General features: G+C 40.2%; 1 protein-coding gene across 1 annotated transcript in view; it reads right to left on the bottom strand.

The window, feature by feature from the left end:
* LOC108570437 (titin) overlaps positions 1–15,640 on the bottom strand; it is a 108,049-nt gene that overhangs the window by 82,732 nt on the left and 9,677 nt on the right. The window contains exons 2-21 of the mRNA XM_017932297.1: positions 13,229–13,271; positions 12,397–12,671; positions 11,507–11,570; positions 11,353–11,413; positions 10,648–10,869; positions 10,129–10,466; positions 9,191–9,539; positions 8,756–8,994; positions 8,321–8,550; positions 7,971–8,114; positions 7,608–7,865; positions 7,389–7,532; positions 6,929–7,201; positions 5,967–6,512; positions 5,071–5,548; positions 4,013–4,593; positions 2,934–3,476; positions 2,341–2,595; positions 1,771–1,914; positions 316–717 (exon numbers count right to left, since the gene is read on the bottom strand). Of these exons, the coding sequence (XP_017787786.1) occupies positions 316–717; positions 1,771–1,914; positions 2,341–2,595; positions 2,934–3,476; positions 4,013–4,593; positions 5,071–5,548; positions 5,967–6,512; positions 6,929–7,201; positions 7,389–7,532; positions 7,608–7,865; positions 7,971–8,114; positions 8,321–8,550; positions 8,756–8,994; positions 9,191–9,539; positions 10,129–10,466; positions 10,648–10,869; positions 11,353–11,413; positions 11,507–11,570; positions 12,397–12,671; positions 13,229–13,271 (5,589 nt within the window). The remainder of the gene's footprint in view (positions 1–315; positions 718–1,770; positions 1,915–2,340; positions 2,596–2,933; positions 3,477–4,012; positions 4,594–5,070; positions 5,549–5,966; positions 6,513–6,928; positions 7,202–7,388; positions 7,533–7,607; positions 7,866–7,970; positions 8,115–8,320; positions 8,551–8,755; positions 8,995–9,190; positions 9,540–10,128; positions 10,467–10,647; positions 10,870–11,352; positions 11,414–11,506; positions 11,571–12,396; positions 12,672–13,228; positions 13,272–15,640) is intronic.

Genomic DNA, 15,640 nt, shown 5'->3' with positions numbered 1-15,640 from the left:
CTAATCTAATTCTCCCGTTCTCAAAAGTAACACTATTACAGCCTCGATAAAATGAAAATTCTGCAACTATCATTCTAGCAAATAATTTACTTATAAATTTCTGTAATAAAATTAAAATTCATAATGCAAAAAAAAAATTCATTCGAAAAATAAAATTATGTGAAAGACACCAAGTATCGAAGATCTCTCAATCAAATCATTCTAAACGCTAAATCACCTCTTAGACGATACTTCTACCTCAGCTCCCTCGACTTACACAACGTCGAAAATCCTCAAGGGAGGCCCGCGTCTGGTTTCCAACTATCAGCTACTTACATTTCACGTCAAGATTGATCGAACTCTGCGCCGATCCCAGTCTATTGGTGGCCTGGCAGGTATAGGTACCAGAATCCTCAGCGTACACCGTGAGCACGTCCAACGAGGCGAAGCCAAAGTCGCAGGTTGTTCTGTACCTGTGTCCAGTGGACAATGGTTTGCCATTATGGAACCACTCCACCTTCATGTTTGGATCGGGATAGGGCTCGATACGGCACTCATAGTGTGCACTTTGTCCCTCGACACGGCTTGTAGGTCCATTCAGTTGGACAGTAAACCTCGGTTTCTCCTTCACCACGATCTCTTCCTCTTCTTGTCGCTGGTACCTGCTGGTATCCTCCAGCAACTGGATCTTCGACAAAGCGCTCTCGTGCTGCGACTCGAATTGCAGGGCCGCCTTGGCTGTACGTGTGGAATAGGTTTGTCAGTGTATCGTTGTACGAGTGTTGTGAACGGTGACGAGATTTCATGAGAGTGAAAATGAGCTACGGATTTTTTTATCACTCGTGGAGATTAGGCTCGTTTATGAGGATGTGGTACGTTTGCCTTTCGATAGGTGCGTTTTAATTCCTTCGCTATTGAAGTTGGATTTTTTGTTATTACATTTATTGGTACTGTTGGTAGAATTCATTTTTTAACGAAGGCAGCTAAATTTGTAGTCTTACAGTCTGATCACTGGAAGATTGGAACTCTTGCATCCAGTATTCACAAAAAATAATTCTACAAAAATTATAAATATCTATTTTAACCCTTTGGCGACCATTTGATATCAACTTAGGATTCATTGCAGAATGGTTGATTGGTAGATAAACAAGAAATTCTTTTAAAAAATAATTTTGTCACGAAAGGGTCAATGAGATCGTCGAATAAAATTTTTCTCTACTGAAGAAAGCGGTTGTCTGTTTCTTTAATAAATTGAGTAAAGTAGATATAGTGTCGGGACAACAAGTTTTGTTTCAATATTTACAATAGCGAAGGTATTAATTATCAGCGACAATTTTTATCACGATAAAATGCTAGAAGAAATGCAAAATTCGGGCAAATCGTAGTAAAAAGATAAATCATTCAAGAATTGTTCGTTGTATGTGAATAACGTGAAGTAAACTGCGTGATCGATGATGGTGCGAGTAATGTGAAAAAAAATTGCGACAAAAATTCGCTGCGGCCAAGAGTACAAAAATCTTCTTCTGCAGTTCGTACGAATTTCATGAACGATCGAAAAATTCGTCGGAGAATAGTACATCGCAGCGATTTCAAAAATATTCAAGCAAAAGTAGACAGAAAAAAATAAATGGGAAAAATACGTAGCACACTAAATACAGAAATTATTCTACGTGTAAGCAGCTGGTTTCTACACGTTTTTGGAAGCTAGATCACAGCTCACGAGAAGCGGTACTGGAAATCGAAGCTTGATTCTCATAGTAATCTTGTATTCTTCGCGTAATTTCTACTCACATTGAACGAAGAGTGTGGCCGATGTTACAGCCTCTCCAAGATCGTTTCTTGCACGGCATGTGTATGTACCTGCGTCTTCAGGGTTCACGTACTTCATGTTCAGAGCGACGTATCCGAAATCGTGCATCGTTGTCACGCGATTGGCTGTTTAAGAAAATTGATCAATTTATTGTATTCACGCGTCTAACGCGAGGTTTAGGAGGCGAATAACATCGCGAGAAAGCTGAGTGTAGTACGGTGAGTAAGATAGTTTAGGGAGAAGGAAATGCATTCTAGCAATCGGTCGATCGATGCTAATTTCGAAATTACAACGTTTGTTGAACAATTGAAGTGGTAAACTTGTGAACGGTAAAGAGAAGTCGCCGAGTGAAGTTTGGCTTGCCTTGTTTGAACAGATCGTATGTTCCAAAAAACGCGGAAATTTTCAAATAAAAATTTGGACCGTTTGTACAGAATAATTTTGCAATAGAATTTAAAAAGATTAAAAATACAACTGTATTGTAATCTTTTGTTTTTTAAATTGATATTTATATGGATGAAAATTGAATTTTAAATTGAAATATAACTTACAAGCTGAAATCGGTACTCCATTTCGAAGCCACTCAACTTTCAGCTTAGAATCGCCGACAGGAATCACACGAGCCTCGAAATGAGCCGCTTGATTTTCAGCAACCTTCAGGTCCTTAATTGGCATCGTGAAGACTGGCGCTTGGGTGACAATTTCCTCAGTCGTGGTTTTGCGCTGGTACCGCGAGGTATCCTCCAGATAGTGAAGTCGTTGAAGGGTTTCTTCGTTCTGAGTTTCCGTGTAAATCGATTTTTTCGCTGTTTCGGTAGGACAATATAATTTTACGTTAAATAAACATCGAATTTTAATTCAGTTAAAATTAAAAATACACTCAATTCCGTTACCGAGTGATATTAACTCTAAGAAGCCTAATTCCATTGAAAGATTCGATTTAATATCAATCAACACAAAAAGGATATCTAATTTATTTCTTTGCAGTAATTAAACACAATTCCTTTTGGTCAGAAAAACAGAGATTGAAGACTTTGTGGATATTTTGTAACCCTTTATATTTCTCACAACTAATCCAATCTCAGTGAATTTAATTTCCAAGTTTATTCTATTAAAAAAGGTGCTTGAGAAAAAATAAACTTACAATGGACAACTGCATTTGCCGACGTAATCGCCTCTCCAATGATGTTCTTCGCTCGGCACGTGTAAGTGCCAGAGTCTTCAGGATAGGCGTACATGATATCCAGCGCGACGAAACCAAAGCTGTTCGTTTCGACGAATCTCGAGCCAGCTTTGACTGGCTTGTTATTATGGAACCATTCGACTTTCATCGTTACATCCGACACAGGGATTAATCTGCACTCGAAATGAGCTCTTTGGCCTTCTTTGATCTCGACGTTGTTCAAGGATGTAGTGAAAATCGGAGCTTGGGTGGTTGTTTCTTCGATCACTTCCTGTCGTTGATACTTCGTTCTGTCTTCGAGATAATGAATTCGTTCGAGACCGAGCTCGTTCTGTGTGTCCGTTAGAACCTGAGCAGTTGATCGACAGGTCAGAGTGCAGGACACTTCGTCGCTGCCGACGAGATTGACCGCGCGACAGGTGTAGGTGCCGGAGTCTTCGGCGATCAGGTCGATTACGTCCAGAGCAACGTAGCCGAAATCGTGTATCGGACGGAATCGGTGTCCTGAGGGTAGAGGAAATTATGTTGAACGGGTGTTTTAAGGAGAAATGAGGTAATTGAGATTTTGTAGATTAATGTCGAGAATTGTTATTCGAGGATTTCAATTCTGACTCGAGGGATTCAATTTTGAAACACTCTAAGTCAATATGTACAGTGTTTTGGGAACTGAATTTAAACTTCATTTTTCCAGTGTATTTTACATAATATAAATTTAGAATAAATGACTTAATTTAGTTAAAAAATCCTTTATCTCTTATCTTGTGACATAATGTGTATGTCGTAACGTATGTAAAGAGGTAATTTTTAAGCTTTTTACCGTAAAGTAAAAAGGAGCACTTTTTGACTTAAAATCACAACACATTTTTCTTGCAAAACTTTGACAAGCTTGAAATATTTGTAATTGGCAATTTTCATTTTAATTCTTTTATTTCCATAAAAAGTAGCAAGGTAAAGAAAAGAGAGTCAAAGAAGAAGTGTGTTAAATTTTTTTAAACCGAGGTAAAATAAAGATTTAATAAACAATTAGAAACTTCACCCACCTATTGTAACTGGACGACCATTTTTATACCATTCAACCTTCAGGTTCGAGTCCGTCACAGGTTCCAATTTGCATTCAAAATGGGCGTGTTGTCCTTCGCGAAGGTTTTCCTGATTTTTCGGAGCAGTGATGAATCTCGGTTTCACATTCACAACTTCGTCGACTAATTCGTGTCTCTTGTATCTGGACGCATCCTCCAAGTACTGTATTCTCTCTAAACCTTCAGGATGTTGAGATTCCAGGAGCAAATCCTTCTTCGCGTGTACTCTCACTGAACACGAAGTGACAGCTTCGCCTAATTGATTTCTAGCTTGGCAGGTGTACACGCCTGAGTCTTCAGGATAAACGCCAAGTAGATCGAGAGCCACGTAGTTGAATTCGTACGACGGTCTGAATCTGTGGCCTGTTTTCACCGGTCTACCATTCACGAACCACTCGACTTTCATGGTGGCATCGCCAACTGGCTGAAGACGACACTCGAGGTGAACGTTGGTCAATTCTACCGTTTCGATGTTGTGCAAGGGGCGAGTGAATTGTGGTGCTTGCATTACTGTCACTTCTTCTTGCTGCGTTTTGCGGTATCTGTGTGAGTTAGAAGACGTAATTATGCGAATTTCGTAGCAGCAAATTCAGATTTTGCGAGTCATTAATTTGTTTCAATGGGAACTTTCAGAATTTTGACCATAGTGATCCGTTAATTCGTTTTATTTGGAATTTTGAGAATTTTGACCATAGCGATCTGTTCATTTGTTTTAATTGGAACTTCCAGAATTTTGAGAATTTTGTTGTACCGAAGAAAATTGCAAAATATACTTATCATGATGATAATATCAATTTGGACATTGAGAATAAAGTTTTGTAACATTTCTACTGAAACTCAATTTTCAAATGTAATTCTACCCCTTTAAATTTGTAAAAGAATGTCTAATATTCTAGTCCACTAAAATATGTTAATTTGAAAAACCATAGAGTAATTCGTACGCGTTAATTTATATAATTTATTAATTTTTATCCTGTCTTAGAAACATGCTAAAGAATCTATAGGCACATGTTACCAACCTTGACGAGTCTTCAAGCATCTGAATCTGCTCGAGAGACTGTTCATGCTGAGTTTCCGTGACGATGTCAGATTTTCCAATGACTCTCACGCAGGCTGAAGTATGAGCAGTGCCAAGATGATTAGTAGCTCTGACGGTGTATTCTCCAGAGTCGAGGATAGTCGAATGGACAATGTCCAGAGCGACGAAACCGAAGTCGTAGTATGTTCTGAATCTGGAGCCAACGGTAACGGGGCGACCATTTTGGAACCATTCGACTCTCATCGTTGGGTCACCCATGGGTTCCAAACGACACTCCAGATGGATGTTCTTGCCCTCGCTCACTGGTTTAGGGTCGCTCAGTGGCTGCACGAAAATTGGTTTCGATTTGGAAATTTCCTCGATGTGGTATTGAGGCTCGACGAATTTCGATTCTTCCAGGCGTTGAGTTTTCTCGTAGGAAGTGCGGTGCACGCTGCTGGTATCGACGCCAGAACGTGCTGTAATTTAATTAAAAATTGTGCTTTAAAAAATGTTAAAGTGCAGTTGTATATTAGTCAAAATTTTTATTTCGTTAATATTCAGAATTTCAATTTATTTCTCTTGTACTTTATGTCGTCTGGGAAGATCCATAGAGTTTTAAAATGGGCGAGAGGACTAGAGAAACATGATGAGAGAAAATCTGAGGGTGCAAGAATATTTATTTGAAAATTAGTCATTTCAGTAAATCCGCGAATATCTTAATAAACTGATATTATTACTTTATTAAAATCGTCATCCTTAATCGCTCTAAATGGAATTTACCATAAAATAATCTCAACAATATTTTCAATCCTTTAGGTATCCAAATTTGCAACATTTTTCAGAATTAACAAAACTAACCTTGTTGTAGAGTAATAGAAAATTTGTAAAGCTTACTTTCTACAACCATGGTGGCAGACAGTTTAGCCTCCCCAAGAGCGTTCCTAGCGACGACAGTGTAAGTTCCAGCGTCTTCGGGTCTGACTTGAAGAATATCTATAGCCACGTATCCAAAGTCGTGATAGGTCTGAATCCTATTCGCGGCAGTGATGGATTTTCCATTGTGATACCATTCGATGGTCATGGTTAAATCACTCTGAGGTTCGACGCGAGCCTCGAAATGGGCACGTTGGCCTTCGACGATCTTGTTGGTACCCTTCAAGTTACCCAAGAATCTCGGCGCTTGTGTCACTTGGGTTTCCTCTTGAACCTGACGCGAATATCTGCTGGAATCTTCCAAGGTTTGAATCTTCTGCAGTCCAGTTGGATGTTGACTGTCGTAGATAACGTCGTTCTTGCTAATCACGCTCAGCTGAGCGGTCGTGTGAGCTTCGCCGACGCGATTGTACGCGCGACAGGTGTACACACCGACGTCGTGGATGGTCACGTATTTGATGGTCAACGCCACGTAACCGAAGTTGAAGAATGTCGTGATCCGTGAACCTGATAGGAAGAGCATTGGTTTTCGTGCATTTTGTGATTCGAAATTTGTACGATTTTATGGTATGAGTGCATAATTAAACGTTTCTGGGATCACAGAAATCTGCCATTTTCAAATTTTGCTACTTTGCGATTTCGAGATTCCAAGGTTTCAAGATTCTTAGATGCGAGGACTGAAGTATTTTAAAATTTTCAGTCTTTCCAATATTAGACGCCTAAAATTTCAGAATTTCACACAGTGCCGCAAATTTGTTAATTAAAAATTTTGCAATCCTAGGGTTCTGTTCCATATACAGAAAAATCTTGCGATTTTAAGACACTACGATTCCACTCACATCGTCAAAATTAAAAATTTCATAATTCCAGATTTACGCAATTCTACAACTGGCTGCGAAAAATATTTCAAAAATTTTACTTACTTGCTTCTACAGGGCGTCCATCCTTGAGCCATTCAACTCTTAAGTCAGAATCGCCGACTGGTTCTAGACGTGCTTCGAAATGAGCAAATCCGCCTTCTCGTATGCTGTTCTGATCCTTGATAGGAGATTTGAATTCCGGTGGGCTAGTCGGTTCAGGTTGTTCCTGTACGTATTTCTGGTGCATGGCCAGTTGATAGGCTTCCAACTCCTCGGCAGCCTCGATGTACCTCTGTTGCTCGGGGATTCCCAGATCCGTGGTAACGCTTGTGCGTGCTGTCACAGTGAAATAATTAATCGATAAAAATCGATCAATCCGACGATAGAAAAATCGAGAGGGAGCTGTTGGTGTAGTGCGCAAAGTCCCGGCTTTGCGAGCCTTGCGGTCGCGGGTTCGATTCCCGTTTGGGTCGTTCAAAACTTTTTCTCGGTTCCTATATTAATTTCACTTAAAAATACTCACCAAAGACACGGAGAGACGCGGAGCTGACGGCCTCTCCCAAGCGGTTCACAGCTCTGACAGTATAAGAACCTGCATCTTCAGCTCGTAGGTGCAATATATTAAGCGAGACGTATCCGAAGTTGAAGATGGTTGTGATTCTCGAGCCTGGAAATAATTATTATTCGTTTAGAATCTTCTATCGAAGATTGCAGTATGAGGATTTGAAAAAGAGATATTTACTAGCTGTGATTGGCCTGCCATCCTTAAACCACTCCACTTTCATCGTAGGATCACTAACAGGGGTCAGTTGCGCCTCAAAATGGGCGTTCCGACCTTCCTGCAGCTCTCCTAGATCCTGGAGTGGTCGGATGAAGGCCGGCCGCTGTGAAGAGATCTCCTCCACACTCTCCTGCCTTTGATATTTGCTGTAATCCTCGAGCTGTTGGATGTACTGGAGGCTGTCGGGGTGTTGGCTAGCCTGTTCGATTGTTGCGCGTGCTGAAATTAAGATTTCGTGTCGTGTTAGGATTGAAATATTCTGCTGAGAGTAAAGAGGTTAATGATTTCGACGTTGTTCTTTTAAAGGATGTTTCGGATATTTACGTGTCACGCTGAGGGTAGCTCGGGATTCGGCGACTCCAGTCGAACTCACGACGCGGCATAAATATTCGCCGCTGTCTTGAAGAACGATGCTGATTAGGTCGAGCGAGATGAAGCCAAATCGGAAAATGGAAGTCGCTCGGGAACCTGGGAAATTCGAAAATTTAGGGGTTGAAATTTTAAGAATTCAGGTTCTGAAATTTTTATTTCACGAGTTCAGAAATTGAAATATCCGGAAATTCAGATATTCAAAAATGCGAAGGTTAGAAATCTGTGAATTTTAATTCCACAGATACGGAATTCTCGATTTTTGTAATCTCACGTTCCACGTGCAATTTGACAAGGATACTCACTCGCATCAAGAGCTCTTCCATTGACATACCACTCTACCCTCATAGTGGGATCGCCCACCGGTTCGATTCTGGCCTCGAAGTGAATTCGTCCACCCTCGATCTGATGGACGTCCCTCAATGGTATGATGAAACGTGGCGGTGGATAAACTCTATCCTCCTCAGGTGGAGGCAAATACGGCTTCGCGCGTTCCACGTGTCTCAAATAAATCACTTCGGGGCCAGGCGCTGGTCTGTGAAAAATACTTTATCCTTACCTTCGTTCTTCGTTAAATACAATATAATTTCAATAAAATCCCTACCATCGTCCTCTCTTCAGTTTGCATTGAAATAAAATGATTGCATTCGGTAACTTCGTTAAAAGTACGTTGCATGAATTAAGTATTACAACTACAGTCTTTCTGGAAATTAATCAAATTAATGAAATTTCCAACTTACTCTGGTTCGATGACTTTCGTCGGTCGGGGTAAATTTAAGCGTCTTGGTTCGGGGGCTGCTCCTTTCGGTGTCTCCACGAAGAGCCGTGCTCGGGTGGCGGTAGAGCCGGCTACATTCTGCGCCGTGCACTGGTACCAAGCTGCATCTGACAATTTTGCGCAGGGTATGTCTAAAGTCGAAGCTCCGCTTCCGTCTGTCGATATACGCACTTCTGGTCCAGGTGTTATTGGTACTCCATCCTAAACCAACCAATTTACAATCAAACTTTATCCCATTTCCCGTGAAACATACTTCCTACACAGCCTCCTCCAAAATTTGCAATTTTTTCAAGTTCCATATGAGACTGCGAAAAATTTTCAAACCAAATCAAATTTCCCCCACAAAAACAAAGATTAACGTAAAATTTCAATTTCAATCTAATTCTAATCAGCTCACCTTCTGCCAGGTGATACGTGGTACAGGAGTGCCAACTGCGCGCGCCATGAAAACAACCGGTTCTCCCTCTTTAACATTCGTCGTGGTGAATCGTTCCACGAATTTCGGCGCGACCACTTGCTCCTTCTCGATCACGTTCAAATTACACTGGAACGAGGTTTCGCCAGCCTTGTTCCTCGCGACGCATGTCACCACGCCGGCGTCCGCTCGGCTCACGTTAGTGATCATCAGCGAATTGTTACCAGACTCGTTCACCAGGATCTTATGGGTCAGGTCGTTGGCCACTTGTTGACCATTTATATACCACGTCACTTCTGGATACGGACGGCCGGTTACGCGACAATCAAACCTGAAAATCACGTTGCGTTTCTGAATCTCATTTCGTCTAGCTGCCTCTCGCGAGTTGCTCTCCTCAGATGACACGGATTTACCGTATTCCAAGAATAGAACAACGTGGAATACTGTTTCATGTCTACTACAAGTTTAGTCGATTCTATATTTCATTAAACAGAATGTTAAAAAAATATTTTTAACATTTTTACAAAGAAACAGAATTGATAACAAGTGTATTTTGGTTTCAAAGAGTCCTCATTTGTTCAGCTTCATTGTCAACACGCTCTAGGAATTCCCCCTTTCTTTGCAAAATATACTTCCAGAAAAAACTATTTTGGACTTGCCAAAAAATTTTGCACTTTGGAAACAAAATCTTTTATTTCTCGTTTGATTTCTGTACGAATTTTTTATATTTGCTAATTTTTCCCAAAGTAACTTTGTTTGTACTGTTTCTGTCTTCTTTATAAATGTTCAAAGACTGGAAAGCGAAGCAAACCCAAACAAATGTCTAATTTCGCAAGTTTAAATCGTGCTTCGTTGCAAATTCTTTCAAATTTGACAATTTCTCATAGATAGAAGACTTTAGAAATTCTAATTGAACGTACCTAGTCATTTTTCCTTCGGTGGCATCGCGGTCGGTGCAGGTGCGAACGAAATTCGGCGGCAGAACCTTTCCAGAGTCGGACTCGCCGGTGGATTCAACTTGCTGGGTCTTGATCGCTTCTCTCTGAGTTTGATAAGCCTGATCCACTTGATCGCTAGACTCGATCGCCAGATAGGCTGAGCTGACGGTGCAACCTTGAGGATTCTCCGAAAGCAAGGTGTAATGGCCGCTGTCTTCTGGCAGGGCGACTCTGATCCTCAAGCTAGCTTGCTGGTTCGAATAGCTCGTCTCCACGCGCTGGGAATCACGGATCCTTTGACCGTTTTTGAACCAAGTTAACTGGAACGATAAAGTAGAAATATGTTAACATTTCTGACATTCTACATCGAACAGTAGCAATTTTCCAAATAAGTTTGGACATTTGAATGATACATTTTAGCGAGGAAAGTGGAGAAACATCTGCGAAGAAAATTGTTAGCTATAGTTGAAAAAGAAATGAATGAAAAATTGTCGAACTTACTCTTGGTTTCGGATTGCCAGAAATTTTCGTGGTGAAAACAGCGTCAGATCCTTCGACGAGCTTCGAGTTTCTCGGCTTCTGCACAATTTGCGGAGGTGCAACCGGTCCCAGACTACGATCTACCACCGTCGAAATCTGCACATCGGATTCGCCCACGAAACGGCGAGTAATCGACTCTCGAAATTCTGTTTCCCGCAGCAGTCTGTATTCGAATGTATCCACCTGCGAAATAATCGTATTGCAATCCATTCTTCCTCTATAATTCTCAAAAACACGTGAAAGAAAATTTAATTTTCTAATTTTCTAACGACACAAGATAATAAATATCTAAATTATTTCTGTTGGTGTTAAAAATAAAAGAAAAACGATTAAAATGAATTCGTATGGTTTTAAGATATGCGTCTGACGATGATAAAAAAAGTAACCGAAAATCGTCTCGATTAAAGCTCGTTCCAAGATCGTCGAAATTTTTCTTTACTCTTCAAGATCACTTAAAGATCGTAATGTCACAGGTCGTTGACCTCGTCTCGATGTTCATTAATATGCAAACAAATGCGACGACCTCGAGGGGAAATTTTTTTTATCATCACCAGATACGTATGAAACGATATAAATTCCTCTTGATCATTTTTTTCTTGCTTCCAATACCGTAGGAAGTAATTCAGACGTTCGCTGTTTTACGGAGAGATAAATGAAGGAAAGAACCTTGAAATCCTCGATGCTGGCGCTGGTTCCGTTAACGTAACTTCGTTTATCGATCGTTTGTTGATAACTGCGCTGTTGAAAGCTCTGAGTTCCTGTTTGACTCTTCTGCTCGGTGGATTGGAAAGTCTGCGCGTATTCCTTCCGGTGGCTTCCCATTTGTTGCTGCGGCGGAGGTCCGAAACCTTCTGGCTGAATGTAAACGGAGCAGATTGCCTCGCCTGGAAGGATCAAACAATTTTTCATTTACTTCGACAGTTCGAAGAACAAGCGGTCGAGGAATTTCAATGTTTTACGGCTGTTATTTGCATTTCGGATTGTTTAATCATGCAAGTGGGACGTGGGATATTTTTTTCTCGTCGAGGATAAAAGGATGCTTAATTAGGTCTCTGACTTCGCGGAGGTTTACGTCTTTTTAGTAGATACGTGTAGCTGTAGCTGGTTTTATCCTTGTTGAAGCAAAATGGTTTACGAGTACTGCATGAAAAAATCGACATCCTAGAATATTGGTAGGTTTATGACACGTCCGATAAATATGGTTTGGGGATGCCTGCGAACACCCCGGGTATAAAAGTGCACACTGTCACCACGCTCCGTAAGCAGTTCTAATTGTGCGCACGTCTTGTCTACGTCTTGTCTGAACATCTTCTAAAATATAATTATTTACCTAGCTTACTCCACACCAGTTATTTATTTAATATAACCCCTCAACAATCCTCTATTTGAATACAATTGGAAATAAATGTGGCTCAATTTGCTTCGCTGAATTTAATTTTTACTCTTATCCTTTGATATATTGTTCGAAATATCAAGGTAGAAACAGAAAAATGTAAATTAAAATTAAAAAATTTCTCAGACACCAAATTTCTTGAGATATTTAGATGAAATGTTCACAGTAGCTAGAAATTGTCTATATCGATCGTATAAAAGAATTCTGTGCAAATGAATGGTTCATAGGATTAAAAGGGTTAATTAATTTTTCTCATATATCAAAATATTTTTAGAAAGTATTGTCTCATAATGGATATTTTATTTTAAAAAACTCACCGTATTGATTCTTTGCGCTGCACGTGTATTCACCCTCATCACCTGGGCCGATCTGATTGATTTGAAGCGTAACCGCTCCGCTCTTGTCGTCGTAAGACATTCGTATTTTCCATGACTCCAACAACGGTGCACCCTTGTGCGTCCAAGACACAGTGGGCTTCGGGTTTCCTCTGACTCGTCCCTCGAATATTGCGTTACCACCCTGCGCGAATCTGGCGTTCTTGAAGATCTGTTCGAAGACCGGCGGTGATGGATCACCGGGTCTGCCGGTAAAACTGCGAAAACGGCATCAATTCCAATCGATTAAAATTCCAGCAATCAACTTTAACTCGTATCTAAGCTCGCCGAATTTTTGAAAGATAAAGAAGAAATATTAACGGAAGCTGCGAAAATTTTGGAGCCCTTTAAATTTTGTAGAAATATTGAAGAACTGAAATTTCAGAAATGAACTCTATTAACATTTATAACTTTAATTTTCAAACGATCCTCAAACATCTCGAATATATTAGATTCGAAATCTCAGAAATACAGTTCCAAATATTTTTCTTTTTAATTTAGAACAGCCCTTTAAATTCGACAAAAATATCGAACAATTGAAATTTCAGAAATTAACTCTAATTTTTCTAACTATCTATTAACATTTATAATTTTAATTTTCAAACGATCCTCAAGCATCTCGAATTTATTAGATTCGAAAAATCTCAGAAACACGGTTCCAATAATTTTTCTACTTTTCTCTCTAATTTAGAATTTTCTAATTAATAAAAACCTCGAGTTAGAGGAAAAACGTGTTTCCCCCCTAAAATACTGTCAGAAGATATAAAATACTCACGCTGGTACCGTGGGCGTCGTCTGCATCACAATCTCCCCTTGAACTGCAAGGAAAGAGACAAAGTTAATCTCCTGTATACATCTCGAAAGAACGATAGAAGATTAACCGAATCGCGTTACTACTGTCGCGTATAAACTACACTTTGATTTCCATTCTCCGTTTACATAATCGCCGTGTGATTTCGTTCTCGTTACGACAGTTCGAACGAAAGAAAAACGCGCGGCGAAGCTTTCGCCTGGTTTTCTCGATGCTTGTTATGTACATTTAATCTCTGTTTACGCGACGCTTCCTTACGGGTGCATTTCCTCTTGAACTGGGCCATAACGAATCGGGGAAACGAACCGTTGACGCCGTTTTCTTCTCTGTCGTCGTCACGCGCCACGCCAACCGTGCAACTCTTTTATACCGACTTATCTACGCCGGGACTCGGTGCAATTAAGTCAATTCGCTAATTAAGCACGGGACCTCCGTTCACGCAAAATACACACCGATGGCCCGTGCTTTCCACGTTGACGTTACTGTTACCGGCTCCATTCACTTTGCCGCTCTTATTTCACTTTTCTCACGTGAGTAACTCTTTTTTTTTTTTAACGTCATCGCAACGAACGTGACATCTTAATTGTCTTAATTTTGACGAATTACTGCGTGGAGATGATAGAAGCGTTTCTGGGAAACAGATAGTGCTGGTTGTGTGTGGACTTTCGCGTGGACAGCTTGGAAATTGTATGAAAAGGAAAATTGTGTTTGTGATTATGAAAGAAGGCTAAATTGTACATTTTTCGTTTTGGGATATTTTCAATTTTTTGTTATTCTTGATATTTTGGATGCTTTGGTACTTCAACGACTTCGTATTAAATTGTTCCTCGTTATTCTAATGTAAATCGGTGAAACATAAAATAAATCATAAATTCAAACTTTTTTTCTTATTGTGACACCTCCTTCATAATCACGAATTCATCTGTAGAATTCATGGAAAACAGGGAAGAAACTTTCAATGATTAGGATAAGGAAGGACCATATTTTTTTTTCATCTTATTTCTTATTTCCACTGGGTAAGAATTTTATCTATATTTCCCTTGGAAGAATAAAATACTTTTCTCGATGTCAAAAACGATTTTCCACGCGGAAAGAGAAGAAACAAAGTACTCTACAAAAATCGTGCCAGAGAATAAAATATCTCACCGGATAATTCACCCCTAAAAAATCGCATTTTCCAAAACGCTATTTGTGGAATTGGTTTAATAATAAGTTGTGAGTGATGGGGTGAATGTAGTGTGTATGTCGAATCGTCTCGAGATTTGGTAAACGAGCGAATCATACAGGGTAACTGGGGGTAAAACAGGAGAAGCGCGTTGTTATTGATATCAGTGAGTACGTGAGAATTTATTGCGAGAAATATTTAGAGAGCGTTGATCAAATTATCATTATTTCTTTTACGTGTGTTTATAGTTATTGTTATAAAATATATTGCTATTGAACTTATTATCAAGTGTTATACAACCACACTAATTTCCCCAGAAAATATGTATACCTGTGCAATCCAAACTTTTCCTTCCATCACCTCTACCAAGCCGTGAAATTTAAAAGCATCTTATACGTAACTTTTCAAGTTACACTTCCCTCAATTCCTCGATTAAGTAATATTGACATTTGTGTCGGAATCGTCGGGCGAAACATCCGCGCCGTTTCATCCACAAACCGATCCTCCCATCCGACCGCAGTAATTCCCCCGTGTTTTCCTCTTCGAACCGGCTGCAACGATTTTCGCCTCGCGTGAATTCCACCCGCACAGTATGTTCGACCGATTAACGGGCGCCAGCTCGGGGAAATTAATTGTCAGCAACGAGACGGGGGCGCGGCGAAAATAAACTTGCGACAACAATCTCGACGGCCGCCGCTTACACCGCCACTTTCGTTATCACGGTTAAGCACCTAAGTGGATTCTAGAAGCGGTGACGCGATCGTTCGGAAATTCGAGCCGCGAGATGCATCGAGCGTGCGATAAATATTCGACCGATGGAGAAATACTGATTGAACGCGTGAAAGCGTCGACACGTGGATCGAGTGTTGTTCCAAATTGACCGTTTTGCATATTCCTTGGTATACTGCTCAAGGCTGCGATCGTCGTTTGCATTTCATCCCGGGTTTGTAGAAATTCGTATTTGCAGCACTTTGATTTTTGCTGTAAAATTGACCGTTGAAGGTTTGTTCGCGATGAGAGCTGTGATTATGGTTAAATTTTGTGGCGAATGTATTGAAAATATGCGTTTGGGCGTGGATTGAAATTTGACTTTCGTGAAACGGGTGGTTTTGGAGGTTTTGATGGATTATTGGAAGAGAATGCTTAGTACTATGATTCTGAATTGAAAAGTACAAATGATAGCAAGTTTTATCAGCTGCAGAGACAGAGGA

Source organism: Habropoda laboriosa, unplaced genomic scaffold (assembly GCF_001263275.1).
Source record: "Habropoda laboriosa isolate 0110345459 unplaced genomic scaffold, ASM126327v1 scaffold84, whole genome shotgun sequence".
Classification (NCBI taxonomy): domain Eukaryota; kingdom Metazoa; phylum Arthropoda; class Insecta; order Hymenoptera; family Apidae; genus Habropoda; species Habropoda laboriosa.
The sequence above is the reverse complement of the archived record's forward strand: the minus strand, read 5'-3'. Positions and strand labels throughout refer to the sequence as shown.